Below are 15,907 nucleotides of genomic sequence, written 5' to 3'. Positions count from 1 at the left end.
GAGACAACCCAGAGGGATGGGATGGGGAGGGAGGTGAGAGGGGGGTTCTGGATGGGGGACACATGTATACCCATGGCTGATTCGTGTTAATGTATGGAAAATACCACCCCAATATTGTATTTAGCCTCCAATTAAAGTAAATAAATTAAAACACACATACACAAAAATGAAGGTAGTAAAAGTCATAGAACAGTGAAGAAAATAAAAATTTAATATTGCAGGATAAGCCGGCAGCACATCTATTAATTCAGCAAATAATTATTAACTATTTATGACACCAGGAAGTCTAATCAAACGTCTTTCACTCAGAACAGAGATCAGAAAGATACATATAAATATACAATTTTAGCAACACATCTATTTTCTACTACAGAAATAAAATATAATTTTAAGCTAGACTGCTTATTCTTCTAGAACTAAACAGTACACTTACTCAAAAAAGAAGCTAAATAAACAGCTTTTAAATGCATCTAAATGTGCTGCCTGATTTTAGTTTTACTTTTTTAGTCACATTTTGGCCACCAAAAGGAAATAATACAAGATTAAAAGAAAAGCATCTGAGGATATAAAATAAATGACATGAAACTCTTTGTATTTGTAAGAAGTTACATCCCCATCTTCCTTATCAAGAAACTGAGAAATATTTTGATCAAATGTAAAGCCTTATATGTCATACATAGAAAAAGATACTGTTTAAAACTGTCATTTATATGTGAAAAGTACATTAAGGAGATTTACTTCTCTCTCTTCTCTCTCTCTTCTAAGTGTAAATGTTTTCTTCTTGCAGGGGAAAGTATTGCAATAATTGATGGTGGATGTGACACTTGCTATTTTATATACAAAAAGAATTAGCGACTTTCAAATAGGGAAGTAGAGAGTTTATATGAATATTAAACAGTGTATTTGCTAGAAAAGTTTAAGAAGGCTTCTCTCCTTTTGGGGACTGATAGACATTACATGATAGTAGAATTTAAAAGTAGAGATGTTTAGAACTCATAATATTCAAGAAAATAACCTTTAAAAACTGTATTTAGTTTTTAACCATGTAATCCCATTTAAGACACAAGTCTCTCAGGAGGAGTCTCACTTGGGAATTCTTCAGTTTTCATTAAAATAAGGTAAAATAATTCAGATTGTCAACTTTGACACCTTAAAATTACATAAAAAGAGAAAATGCTAAAACCATGTATATCTTCTCCCTCCATAATTTTATCTATTTTTCATAAAATAATACCCATTAAAGTTTTCCAATCTTTCTTTTGTCTTAAAATGGGTGCTTAAAACTAATTTTACACCTCAAGGATGTTTAAAATAATAAAGCAGTTACTAAAGCAACAGAAGTTTTTCTAAGCCAGCACTTTTTAAATATAACTTCCAATAAACAGGAATATAAAAGAAACACTAGTTTTACAGGGTGAATACTATTATCACCTTTTTCCCAAGTAAATTATATTTTTTTTTACATTTTATTGACAGCGCTACTCAAAATGACATATATTTCAGATTCATGCTTCTTAAGTTCAAGCAACTTCATAAGAGTCAATTATGAGAAAACCAGTGTTTTCCAAGAGACAAAATAGACTATCTTACAAGATTTTAAGACCGTTGATACTAGAGGTAGCCAGAAGGTGGTCTACTGTAGTCTTTAGGGGGAAAATATGAATCTGGGCAAGACAGGACTAGTCTAAGACCACCAAGAGTAGTTCATTGGTGGTTCTCATTACATAGAAATCAAGGACTATTCCTGATGTATAATCACTGTACAAACTGATATGGATATACGAGGTCCAACATTCTTAACCAGTATTGAAGAAATAATTTAATTTTTTTTAATTTTATTTTATTTTTAAACTTTACAATACTGTATTGGTTTTGCCAAATATTGAAATGAATCTGCCACAGGTATACATGTGTTCCCCATCCTGAACCCTCCTCCCTCCTCCCTCCCCATACCATCCCTGTGGGTCGTCCCAGTGCACCAGCCCCAAGCATCCAGTATTGTGCATCGAACCTGGACTGGCGACTCGTTTCATACATGATATTATACATGTTTCAGTGTCATTCTCCCAAATCTTCCCTCCCTCTCCCTCTCCTTAATAGCTCTCTCCATAAAATATGTGGTGAGCTGGGAGCTCACTCTGAAGGAAGAGAGTGTTTAGGGTACCCTAGCTTTTTTAAGCAACTTTGAACATAGGTGGCATTACTTTATACAAGTGGCTATTAATTTATAAGATCCATTAATATTTCTATCTTCCAACTTCTAAAACAAAGAAAGATGCTAAGGAAGAAAAAGAAAGATCAAGGCAAATAACAAAATTTGGGACTCTGAAAATCTTTGGGTGAAAAGATATATTATTTTGTAGTTATACCTCCTGTTCTTTAAGAGAATTATTGAACGTGAACATGAACAGGTGAATATCAATTGCTCTAGGAATGACTAGGTCAACATCGATGACAGAATCGGTGAAGATGAAACATTACGGCACTAAGTGCCAATATCCAATCAGAATATAATTGGTGTAGTAGAGGCTAAGGAAAGAAGTGTACAGAACCTTGAGGAGCATCATCCTTGGAACAAGGTAGCATCAGGAGAAAGACAGGGCCACAGGGTATACGTGTCAATACTTGTCAGTAAATAATTATATTAATCATCACAGAGGACACCAAACTAGTCTATGACTTTCTTGGAGAAGAAAATAGTTGATATTTCTAATGATTTTACTGTTGAGAATTCAAAGAAAAGCCTATTTCTCTTACTACTTTGATTCTCCTCTAACAATGATTCTAATCCAAAAACCTCAATTATATATACAAGATGCTATGGCATGGTTAAAAAAAAAAAGTTTGCATTTTAGGAGAATATGTAAATGAAAATATGAATTATTATGATAACCAGAGATAAGCCCCCAAGAATTGCTTAACTGCTTAAAAAGTATCATTTCATTGGTTATAAACATGGTTATTTATCAAGAAGTTAAAGTTTAAATACCACCTTCAACAAATAATGAAACTTCTACATTATAATTAGAACATGATACTAGGAAAGCACATAATTATCATTTGGGTAAGATTTTTTTCTACTTCCACAGATTTTTAAATTATACCTTAGGCAAAAGCACTTTTTGGTAATAAAATCAATGACATCTTAAAAGACTTTAGCAAACTGAAACACACAAAAAAGAATATATTTCAATGTAACACATTAAAATGACACTGATTCAAATAAAAATAGGTTAAATAGATATGGACCTGGTTCCTTTACACTTTCCTCATTTTTGATGTTGCCTGGAGAATCCCATGGACGGAGAAGAATCCCATGGACTGGTAGGCTGCAGTCCATGGGGTCGCACAGAGTCGGACACGACTGAAGCGACTTAGCAGCAGCAGCAGCAGCAGCACATTCAAATCATCACTCAGTGCCAGTGCAAAAATCATATACTTAACCCACCTTTGTGACTACAGTACTCCACTGTCTATGCAAAATATAATGTGTAATTTTCACAGTTTTAAGAATATGTTAGACAATTCCATAAATAAATTCTGCATTAAATCAAGAAAACATATATAGGAAAGAGGCCTCCATTTATGGCAATTAGCATAGGTACAGTTGGCATGAAGCTCAACATTCAGAAAACTAAGATCATGGCATCTGGTTCCATCACTTCATGGCAAATAGATGGGGAAACAGTGGAAACAGTGGCTGACTTTATTTTTCTGGGCTCCAAAATCACTGCAGATGGTGACTGCAGCCATGAAATTAAAAGACGCTTACTCTTTGGAAAGAAAGTTTTGACCAACCTAGATAGCATATTCAAAAGCAGAGACATTACTTTGCCAACAAAGGTCCGTAGCAGAGACATTACTTTGCCAACAAAGGTCCATCTAGTCAAGGCTATGGTTTTTCCAGTGGTCATGTATGGATGTGAGAGTTGGACTATAAAGAAAGCTGAGCATCAAAGAATTGATGGCTTTGAACAGTGGTGTTGGAGAAGACTCTTTCGAGTCCCTTGGACTGCAAGGAGATCCAACCAGTCCATCCTAAAGAAGATCAGTCCTGGGTGTTCATTGGAAGGACTGATGTTGAAGCTGAAACTCCGATACTTTGGCCACCTGATGCAAAGAGCTGACTCATTTGAAAAGATCCTGATGCTGGGAAAGATTGGGGGCAGGAAGAGAAGGGGACAACAGAGGATAAGATGGTTGGATGGCATCACCGACTCAATGAACATGGTTTGGGTGGACTCCGGTAATTGGTGATGGACAGGGAGGCCTGGTGTGCTGCAGTTCATGGGGTCACAAAGAGTCAGACACGACTAAGAGACTGAACTGAATTGATACCTCTGATAGGCAACTCAAGGCTGAATACAATAGGCTGAAAACAGATTTTCTGGAACAGATCCTAACTAGTCTCCCATAACTTAGTTAACTTAGGAAGTTCAGAGGAATATTGAAAGTTCTATAAACGGAAATGAAAAGGGAAAATTAAACTAAGACTGTAGTCCATGGAGAACCAAAGACCTTTTTTGGAGAATGGCAAATGACAGTTACCTTTTTCATTTTGGGGTTTTAAATACTGTGCTATGACCTTTACAAATGAAGTGCAAAACTGATTTCTAAAACCAAAGTTTAAATCACATTTTCAAAGGCTATGATATACTTAATGCCACAAACTTTAAAACTATGGCATAAAGCTGGGTTTTTAAAAACAGGAGTTTAAGTCACATTTTAAAATAAATATATTTTATAGCTATAACACACACACACACACACACAAAGATGTACTTTTCATCATAACGAACTGGAATACAAAAGTAGGAAGTCACAAGATACCAGGAGTAAGAAGCAACTTTGGCCTTGGAGTACAAAATGAAGCATGGCAAAAGCTAAAATAGTGTTGCCAAGAGAATACACTGGTCAGAGAAAACACCCTCTTCCAACAACACAAGAGACGACTCCACACATGGACATCACCAGATAGTCAATACCAAAATCAAATTGATTATAGTCTTTGTAGTCGAAGATGGAGAAGCTCTATACAGTCAGCAAAAAAAAATCACCGGGAGCTGAGTGTGGCTCAGATCATGAACTCCTTATTGCAAAATTCAGACTTAAATTTAAGAAAGTAGGGAAAACAACTAGACCATTCAGGTATGACCTAAATCAAATCCCTTATGATTATACAGTGGAAGTGAGAAATAGATTCAAGGGATTAGATCTGATAGACAGAGTGCCTGAACAAATATGGATGGAGGTTCATAACACTATACTGGGGGCAACAATCAAGACTATCCCCAAGAAAAAGGAATGCAAAAAGTCAGAATGATTGTCTGAGAAGGCCTTACAAATAGCTGAGAAAAGAGAGAAGCTAAAGTCAAAGGAGAAAAGGAAAGATATACCATTTGAATGCAGAGTTCCAAAGAATACCAAGGGGAAAAAAGAAAGCCTTCCTCAGAGATCAATGCAAAGAAATAGAGGAAAACAATAGAATGGGAAAGACTAGAGATCTCTTCAAGAAAATTAGAGATACCAAGGGAACATTTCATGCAAAGATAGGCACAATAAAAGACAGAAATGGTATGGACCTAACAGAAGCAGAAGATATTAAGAAGAGGTGGCAGAATAACAGAAGAACTATACAAAAAAGATCTTCATGACCCAGATAATCACGATGGTATGATCACTCACCTAGAGCCAGACATCCTGAAATGCAAAGTCAAGTGGGCCTTAGGAAGCATCACTATGAACAAAGATAGTGAGTGTGATGGAATTCCAGTTGAGCTATTTCAAATCCTAAAAGACAATGCTGTGAAAGTGCTACACTCACTATGCCAGCAAATTTGGAAAACTCAGCAGTGGCCACAGGACTAGAAAAGGTCAGTTTTCATTTCAATCCCAAAGAAAGGCAATGCTAAAGAATCCTCAAACTACTGCAAAATTTCACTCATCTCACACACTAGTAAAGTAATGCTCAAATTTCTCCAAGTCAGGCTTCAACAGTACGTGAACCATGAACTTTCAGATGTTCAAGCTGGATTTAGAAAAGGCAGAGGAACCAGAGATCAACATCCATTGGCAATTTGAAAAAAAACATCCGTTGGCAATCTGAAAAAGCAAGAGCAACTGAAAAAGCAAGAGTTTCAGAGAAACATCTACTTCTGCTTTACTGACTACACCAAAGCCTTTGACTGTGTGGATCACAACAAACTGTGGAAAATTTTTAAAGAGATGGAATATGAGAGCACCTTAACTGCCTCCTGAGAAATCTATATGCAGACCAAGAGGCAACAGTTAGAACTGGACATTGAACAACAGACTGGTTCCAAATTTGAAAAGGAGTATGTCAAGGCTATATAATGTCACTCTGTTTATTTAACTTATATGCAGGGTACATCATGTGAAATGATGGACTGGATGAAGCACAAGCTAGAATCAAGTTTGCCAGGAGAAATATCAATGACCTCAAATATGCAGATGATACCACACTTATGGCAGAAAGCAAAGAGGAACTAAAGAGCCACTTGATGAAAGTGAAAGAGGAAAGTGGAAAAGTTGGCGTAAAACTCAACATTCAAAACCTAAGATCATGGCATCGGATCCTATCCCTTCGTGGCAAATAGATTGGGAAACAATAGAAACAGTGACAGATTTTATTTTCTTGAACTCCAAAATCTCTGCAGATGGTGAATCCAGCCATGAAATTAAAAGACGCTTGCTCCTTGAAAGAAAAGCTATGGCCAACCTAGACAACATATTAAAAAGCAGAGACATTAGTTTGCCAATAAAGGTCTGTCCAGTCAAAGCTATGGTTTTTCCAGTAGTCATGTATGGATGTGAGAGTTGGACCATAAAGAAAGCTGAGTGCCAAAGAATTGATGTTTTTGAACCATGGTGTTGGAGAAGACTCTTGCGAGTCTCTTGGATTACAGGTAAATAAAACTAGTCAATCCTAAAAGAAATCAGTCCTGAATATTCATTGGAAGGACTGATGCTGAAGCTGAAACTCCAATACTTTGGACATCTGATGCAAAGAACTGACTCCTTGGAAAAGACCCTAATGCTGGGAAGATTGAATGTGGCAGGAGAAGGGGACGACAGAGGATGAGATGGTTGAATGGCATCACTGGCTCAATGGACATGGGTTTGAGGAAGCTCTGGGAGTTAGTGATGGATAGGGAAGTCTGGCGTGCTGCTGTCCATTGGGTTGCAAAAGTCGGACATGACCAAGTGACTGAATTGACTGACTGACTGAGAGCTATAATAAAATATTTTATACAGAAATAATATGGGTATTTGAAAATAAACTTAAAAAATTCATCCAAAAATGATATAATTTAAATCAACCTTGATCATTAGTTATTATGAATATATCAAGAAAAAATAAATATAAAACATTAAAAAGTGAAAAGTGGATTTTGCTTTATTTCTATTAATATATAATAGTACTTCTACTCAGAAATTGCGAGTGTCTACCTATAATAAGGGGAATAATACAAAAGCTGCATATTGCTTAATACACTTTGTTATCTAGCAGTCTCTACATGTGTAATGTCATGCCATCTATCTTATATTTAAAAACAGTGATAATAAAGGCTTTCCAAGGATATTTTATTCTTCAGTGTTTGTTTGAATTTGTATATATCATTTATTTTGCCTACAACAGGCACCCTTAGCTTATACAAATAGAAAACTCCCACTAATCTCATATCTCACATAAAATGCTTTCGGAAGATTTCCTAATTCCATCTGATTAGCTTATATCCAGATACCTTTCACCTATTCCAGATAATAATTACTTTATTATAATTAAAATATCTATATTTCTTCTCCATACCTGATGGCTACATATTTGAGTCATTTTTAGATCCTCAGAGCCTGGGGCAGACTGGATTCATTTTTATAAACTAGAAATAAATGAATATAGCCATGAAATGCTGCTAGTAATAACTCTAATTTATGGATCCACCTATTTGGCAAGTACAGCAATAAAGGCTTTTAGGTACTATTTTTGGTACTATAGTTTTAGTAACTTTTTATCCTTATATCTCAGCAATTAATATTGAAGTCAGTAAGTTTTCTCTTAGACCAATGAACCTACCTTTTCTCTATAACTGTGGCTTTACTTTAAATTTTTCTTTTTAACTTCAAGCAGTGGAAATATTTTTCTAATGTAATTGTATAAAAATTGCAATTTACTAAGCATAGAATATGAAACCACCTCTGTTGAAGCAGATAACACTTCAAAATCCAGACAACTGTCCTTGATTCATTACATTAAAATATTAAATACAGCTAAAATATAAAAATCAAATATATAACTTTAAATGCATGCCACTAAGTGAAAGAAGCCAACCTAAAAAGGCTACATACTGATATAAGATATTTTGGAAAAGGAAAAACAATGATCATAAAATTAGCAGTGGTTGACAATGGATAGGGAGATAAATGGAAAACAGGAAATTTTTAAGGCAGTAGAAATACTTTGTATGATATTATAATGATGGTATGTATCACTATATATTTGTCAAAAATGGCAACCCACTCCAGCAACTCTTGCTGGAAAATCCCATGGACAGAGGAGTCTGGTAGGCTGCAGTCTATGGGGTCACACAGAGTCGGACACGACTGAAGCGACGCAGCAGCAGCAGCAGCAGCATAGCACATACAACACTTAGAATGAATCCTAAAGTAAACTATGGCATTGGGTGGTTACAATGTGTCAACATAGGTTCATCCTGGGTTAAAAAAAAAAAAAAAGTCCAATAGGTAGGGAGTACATGGGAAATAGCTGTACTTCCCTTACAATTTTGTTACAAATCTAAACTGCTCTTAAATAAAAAAAATAAGATCTTAAAGAAAAGCATGAGTAGAACTAAAAATGTTGTAGATGATACTAAAGATAAAAATTAAGCTTATAAAATATCTAACTGGAAACATGGCATGGAAAAAAGTTAAAATCCATTCAAAAATTGAAGAAACATTTATTGAGTCATGTTATATGCCAAGCACTGTTCTAAAGCAAAAGAGGGAAAAAGAAATAAGGAAACTACAATACAGCCAGGAAACAATAAAATGGAATTAGTAAATTATCTAATCTAAAGGCATAGATTGGATTCAGTTCAGTTCAGTTGCTCAGCCGTGTCCAACTCTTGGTGACCCCATGAATCACAGCACGCCAGGCCTCCCTGTCCATCACCAACTCTCAGAGTTTACCCAAACTCATGTCCATCAAGTTGGTGATGCCATCCAGCCATCTCATCCTCTGTTGTCCCCTTCTCCTCCTGCCCCCAATCCCTCCCAGCATCAGGGTCTTTTCCAATGAGTCAACTCTTCACATGAGGTGGCCAAAGTATTGGAGTTTCAGTTTCCATATCAGTCCTTCCAATGAACACCCAGGACTGATCTCCTTTAGGATGGACTGGTTGGATCTCCTTGCAGTCCAAGGGACTCTCAAGAGTCTTCTCCAACACCACACTTCAAAAGCATCAATTCTTTGGCACTCAGCCTTCTTCACAGTCCAACTCTTACATCCATACATGACCACAGGAAAAACCATAGCCTTGACTAGATGGACCTTGTTGGCAAAGTAATGTCTCTGCTTTTTAATATGTTGTCTACATTGGTCATAACTTACCTTCCAAGGAGTAAGCGTCTTTTAATTTCATGGCTGCAATCACCATCTGCAGTGATTTTGGAGCCCCAAAAAATAAAGTCTGACACTGTTTCCACTGTTTCCCCATCTATTTCCCATGAAGTGGTGGGACCGGATGCCATGATCTTCATTTTCTGAATATTGAGCTTTAAGCCAACTTTTTCACTCTCCACTTTCACTTTCATCAAGAGGCTTTTTAGTTCCTCTTCACTTTCTGCCATAAGGGTGGTGTCATCTGCATATCTGAGGTTATTGATATTTCTCCCGGCAATCTTGATTCCAGCTTGTGCTTTTTCCAGCCCAGCGTTTCTCATGAGGGGATTTCAATACCATACTTTCATAAAATGCATACAAAATCAATGAAGAAACAAAATACCTCTTAGGCAAGTGAACTCAGCAGATATACAAAGAACTCTCCATCTAAGCAGAACATATTCTTCTCAAGGGCACATGGGACAATCTATGGGAGAAATTATGTTAGGTCACAAAACAAGCCTTTGCAAGTGTTAAGAAGACTGAAATCATAACAAATACCCCTTCTGATAGTTTCATATTCTATGAAATCAGAAATCAATGGGATAAAACTGGAGAATTCACAAATATCTGGAAATTGAACAACATACTTCAAACAACAGTGAGTTAAAAAAAAATTAAAAGGGAAGTCAAAAAATATCTTAAGGGAACTCCTTGGCAGTCTAGTGGTTAGGACTCTGCACTTTGACAGCAGGGGGCATGGTCTGATACCTGCTTCTGGAACTAAGATCCCACAAGTCACACGCTGTAGCCAAAAATGTGTATTTATCTTGGAACAAACAAACAAAAAATGGCAAAACAACATACCTTAGGAGATGTAGTGAAAACTGTTTATAGAAAGAAATGCCACATAAGAGAAAAAGAAAAGTCATAAGTAAATCTATTATACATCTTAGAAAAAGGAGAACGAACTAAGACCAAAGTCAGTAAAAGGAAATAGGCAACAAGTTTTGAGCAGAATTGCAATAGAAACCAAGAAAACAACAGAAAAGATTAACAAAAGAATGAACTGGTATTCTGAGAAGATAAAGAAAATTGACCAAACTTTAGCTAGACAAAGGAAAAAAGAGAGAAGATTCAAATAAATGAAATTATAAATGAAAGAGGAGATATTACAACTCATTCCACAGGAATAAAAAGGATCATAAGAGACTAATTAATACAAACAACTGTACACTTCCACACTGAATAATCCAGGGGAAAAAAAGGATAAATTTCTAGAAACATATAACCTACCGAGATTGAATCATAAAGAAATAGAAAATCTGAAAAAATTTAATGACTGAACTTTTCCTGGTGGAACAGTGGATACGAATGTGCCTGCCAATACAGGGGACATGGTTTTAAGCCCTGATCCAGGGAGATTTCACATGCCACAGAGCAACTAAGCCCATGTGCCACAACTCCTGAAGCCCACGCACCTAGAGCCTGTGCTCCACAAGAGAAACCATCGCAGTAAAGAGCTGTGCACTGCAGCCATGGGAGCCCTTGCTCACTGCAACTAGAGAAAGCCCACACAGAGCAATGAAGACACAGGGTAGCCTAGAAAAACAAAACAAACAACAACAAAAACTTAATGACTGAGGAGATTGAAGCAGTAATTACAAATCTCCCAGAAAACAAAAGAATAGGACCAGATCGTTTCACTAGTGAATTCTACCAAACATTTAAATGATTAATGCCAATCCTTCTCAAACTCTCCCAAAATACTGAAGAGGAGAGAAGACTCCTAAATTCATTTTATGAGGCCAGCATTATCCTGAAATAAAGTTAGATAAGGCTACAAAAAGAAAAAGCTACAGGCTAATATCCCTGATAAATATACCTGCAAAATACCTCAACAAAATATCAAAGCTAGCAAACCAAATTCAACAGTACCTTAAAAGGATCATACACCATTAGCAAATGGGATTCATCCCTGAGAATAAAGTGGTTCAACAAAAACATATCAATAAAAGTGATGTACCACATTAAAACAATAAAAAATAAAAATCATATGATCATCTCAATGCAAAAAAAGTATCTGACAAAATTCAACATTTTTTCATTAGAAAAAAAAATCTTAACAACTTGGTTATAGAATAAGTGTACAATACCTTGACATAATAAAGGCCACTGAAGACTAACTTACATCTAAACATTATATTCAACAGTAAAAAGTTAAAAACTTTCTGGCTAAGATCAGGAAAAGGCAATGATGACTACATTAACCACCGCTATTTAACATACCCTAGAAGTTTTAGCCAGAACCATTTGGCAAAAGTCATGTCCGACTCTTTGTGACCCCATGGACTGTAGCCCACCAGGCTCCTCTGTCCATGGAATTTTCCAGGTAAGAATACTGGAGTGGGTTGCCATTTCCTTCTCCAGGGGATCTTCCCAACCCAGGGATTGAACCCGGGTCTCCTGCATTGCAGGCAGATGCTTTACCATCTGAGCTATCAGGGAGGTTAATGATAATAACAGCTTAATGATAATAACTAATGCATATATATGCAATTTAGAAAGATGGTAACAATAACCCTGTGTACGAGACAGCAAAAGAGACACTGATGTATAGAACAGTCTTATGGACTCTGTGAGAGAGGGAGAGGGTGGGAAGATTTGGGAGAATGGCATTGAAACATGTATAATATCATGTATGAAACAAGTTGCCAGTCCAGATTCGATGCACGATACTGGATGCTTGGGGCTAGTGCACTGGGATGACCCAGAGGGATGGTATGGGGAGGGAGGAGGGAGGAGGGTTCAGGATGGGGAACACATGTATACCTGTGGCGGATTCATTTTGATATTTGGCAAAACTAAAACAATTTGTAAAGTTTAAAAATAAAATAAAATTAAAAAAAAAATAACAGCCAACCAAATTGTAAAGAAAGAAGTAAAATTATTTCTGTTTGTAGATGAAATAAATCTACAGAAAATTCTAAAGATGCCACAAAAATATCAATGGAAATACAATAAAATAATAAATAAATGAATTCAAAAAAGTTGCAGAATGAAAACTGAACATATAAAAGTCAATTATGTTTCTATGCACTAACACAAACTATCTAAAACACAAAGGAAACAACCCCATTTACAATAGCATAAAACATAAGAAAATACTTAGGAATAAAGGTAACCAAGACAAAAAATATCTGTACACTGAAAATTATAAGACACTGATGAAAGAATTTGAAGTAGACACAAATGGTAAGATAGCATATGTCCAAGAATTTAAAAAATCAATAATAATAAAATATGCACTCTACAATATGCAGTCATCCATTGATTTCATATAATCTCTATCAAAATTTCAAATGCATTCTCACTGAAACAGACAAAATAATCCTAAAATTTGTATGGAATCATATAAGATCCTGAGTAGCCAAGGTATTCCTAAGAAAGAACAACAGCTAGAAACCTCACACCTCCTGATTTCAATCTCTGTCACAAAACTAAAGTAGTCAAAATTGGCATTAAAAAAAAAGACACATAAGCAATGGAAAAACTTGAGACCCCAGAATTACCTGTTTCATATACCGTCAACTAATCTTTGAAAAGGATATCGGGAATACACAATGGGAAAAGATGTTATCCTCTTATCAGTGATGCTTGGAAAACTGAAAGTACACTGGAACCCTTATTTATACTACTCATAGTAATTAACTCAAAATGGTTTAAAGACTTAACTTGAACACCTGAAATCATAAAACTTCTAGAAGGAACATAGGGAAAAGTTTCCTGACATTGGTCTTGGCAATGATTTTTTTGGATATGACATCAAATGTATAAACAAAAATAAAGAGCGGGACTACATCCAACTAAAAAGCTTCTGCATAGTTGTGAATCACCATCTGTCAACAAAATACTAGTGAACTGAATGCAACAATACATTACAAAGATCATGCACCATAATCAAGTGGGATTTATCCCAGGGATGCAAAGATTCTTCAGTATCCACAATATCAATCCCTTTGATCAGTTCAGTTCAGTCGCTCAGTCATGTCCAACTTTTTTTGACCCCATGGACTGCAGCACGCCAGGTTTCCCTGTCCATTACCAACTTGAGTAAGTTGAGCTTACTCAAACTCATGTCCATCGAGTCAGTGATGCCATCCCCTTGTCTGTCGTCCACTTCTCCTCCTGCCTTCAATCTTTCCCAGCAACAGGGTCTTTTCCAATGAGTCAGTTCTTCACATCAGGGGGCCAAAGTATTGGAGCTTCAACTTCAGCATCAGTCCTTCCAATGAATATTCAGAACTAATTTCCTTTAGGATTGACTGGTTGGATCTCCTTGCAGTCCAAGGGACTCTCAAGAGTCTTCTTCAACACCACAGTTTAAAAGCATCAATTCTTCACATTAAAAAAATTGAAGAATAAAACCTTATGGTCATCGCAACAGATGCAGAAAAAGATTTTGACAAAATTCAACATCCATTTATGGGGAAAAAAAAAAAAAACCCTCTAGAAAGTAGGCAGAGAGGGAAGATACCTTAACATAATAAAGGCCATACATGACAAACTCACAGATAGCATCATACTCAAAGGTAAAAAGCTGAAAACATTTCCTCTAAGAATAGAAACAAGATAAAGATGTCCAGTCTCACCATTTTTATTCACCATAGTTTTGAAAGTCCTACTCACAGCAATTGAGAAGAAAAAGTAATAAAGGAATCAAAACTGTAAAAGAAAAAGTAAAACTGTCATTGTTTGCAGATGACAAGATACTATACATAGAAAATCCTGAAGATACTACCAGAAACTAGTGGAGCTCATTAATGAATTTGATAAAGTTGTAGGATATAATATCAATACACAGAAATCTCTTGCATTTCTGTAAACTAACAATGAAAGAGAAATTAAGGAAATAATCCCACTTATTACTGCTTCAAAAAGAATAAAATACCTAGGGATAAATATACCTAAGTAGGCAAAAGACCTGTACTCTCAAAAGTATAAGATGCTGATGAGAGAAATCAAAGATGACATATAGCTATACCATGTACCTGGATTGGAAGAATAAATATTGTCAAAATAACTATATTATTATCCAAGGTGATTTACAGATTCAAGTCAATCCTTATCAAATAACTAATAGTACTTTTTGCAGATCTTAAAATTTGTATGGAGACACAAAAGACCCCAAATAATCAAAGCAATCTTGAGAACAAAAGAAGGAGCTTAAGGAATCGGGCTTCATGACTTAAGATTATACTATAAAGCTACAGTAATAAGAACAGCATGGTAGTGGCACAGAGACAAACTTACGAATCAATGGAATAGGATATAAAGCCAAAAAATAAATCCATGTACCTATGGCCAATTAATCTGTGACAAAGGAGGCAAGAATATACAATGGAGAAAAGACAGCCTCTTCAATAAGTGATGCTGGAAAAATTGGACAGCATCATGTAAAAGAGTAAAATTAGAAAATTCTCAAATACCATACACAAAAATAAACTCAAAATGAATTAAAAAACTAAATGTAAGACCAGATGGTATAAAGCTCTTAGAGTAAAACATAGGCTGAACACTCTTTGACATAAATCACAGCAATATCTTTTGGGATCCATTTTCTAGAATAATGAAAATAAAAACAAAAATAAATGGGACCTAATTAAACTTAACAGCTTTTACACATCAAAGGAAACTACAAAAAAAAAAAAAAAGACAACCCTCAAAATGGGAGAAAATATTTGGAAACGATGAGACCAACAAGGAATTAATCTCCAAAATATACAAATAACTCATGCAGATTAACAGAAGGAAAAAAAGGAATCAAAAAATGAGCAGATCTAAATAGACATTTCTCCAAAGAAGACATAGGTGGCCAAAAAGCCCATGAAAAAGATGCTCAACATAACTACTTAGACAAATACAAATCAAAAGTACACTGAGGTATCACTTCACATGGTTAGAATAGCCATCATCAAAAAGTCTACAAACAATAAATGCTGGAGAGGGTGTGGAGACAATGGAACCCCACTCCCCCACTTACACTGTTGATAGGAATGTAAATTGGTACAGTCATTATAGAGAACAGCATGGGGGTTCTTTAGTTTTTTAAACTAAAAATAGAGCTACCATATGACCCACCAATCCCATTCCTGGGAATATATCTGGATAAAACCCTAATCCAACAAGATACATGCACTTCAGCGTTCACTGTGGCACTACTTACAATAGCCAAGGCATGAAGCAATCATGAGTTGTCAGATATCACCTCACAACTGCTAGCGA

At 35.7% G+C, this 15,907-nt stretch overlaps 1 protein-coding gene across 10 annotated transcripts in view; it reads right to left on the bottom strand.

Moving 5' to 3' along the window:
• Nucleotides 1–15,907, bottom strand: part of STPG2 (sperm tail PG-rich repeat containing 2) — a 620,311-nt gene that overhangs the window by 251,212 nt on the left and 353,192 nt on the right. The window contains exons 13-15 of one of the 10 annotated variants that reach the window (XR_006552494.2): nucleotides 11,104–11,224; nucleotides 10,026–10,109; nucleotides 7,423–8,732 (exon numbers count right to left, since the gene is read on the bottom strand). The exons of 4 other annotated variants lie outside the window; for them this stretch is intronic. Coding sequence is in view for 4 of the 6 variants with exons in the window: in XM_044946198.2 (XP_044802133.2) it covers nucleotides 10,090–10,109; nucleotides 11,104–11,224 (141 nt within the window). In the remaining 2 variants the exon portion in view is untranslated. Of the gene's footprint in view, nucleotides 1–7,421; nucleotides 8,733–10,024; nucleotides 10,110–11,103; nucleotides 11,225–15,907 lie in introns of those variants that run through there. 5 more of the 10 variants (XR_006552495.2, XM_044946201.2, XM_044946198.2 and 2 more) reach the window with 5 other exon arrangements.

The sequence above is a fragment of the Bubalus bubalis genome, chromosome 7, assembly GCF_019923935.1.
Source record: "Bubalus bubalis isolate 160015118507 breed Murrah chromosome 7, NDDB_SH_1, whole genome shotgun sequence".
Lineage (NCBI taxonomy): Eukaryota > Metazoa > Chordata > Mammalia > Artiodactyla > Bovidae > Bubalus > Bubalus bubalis.
The sequence above is the reverse complement of the archived record's forward strand: the minus strand, read 5'-3'. Positions and strand labels throughout refer to the sequence as shown.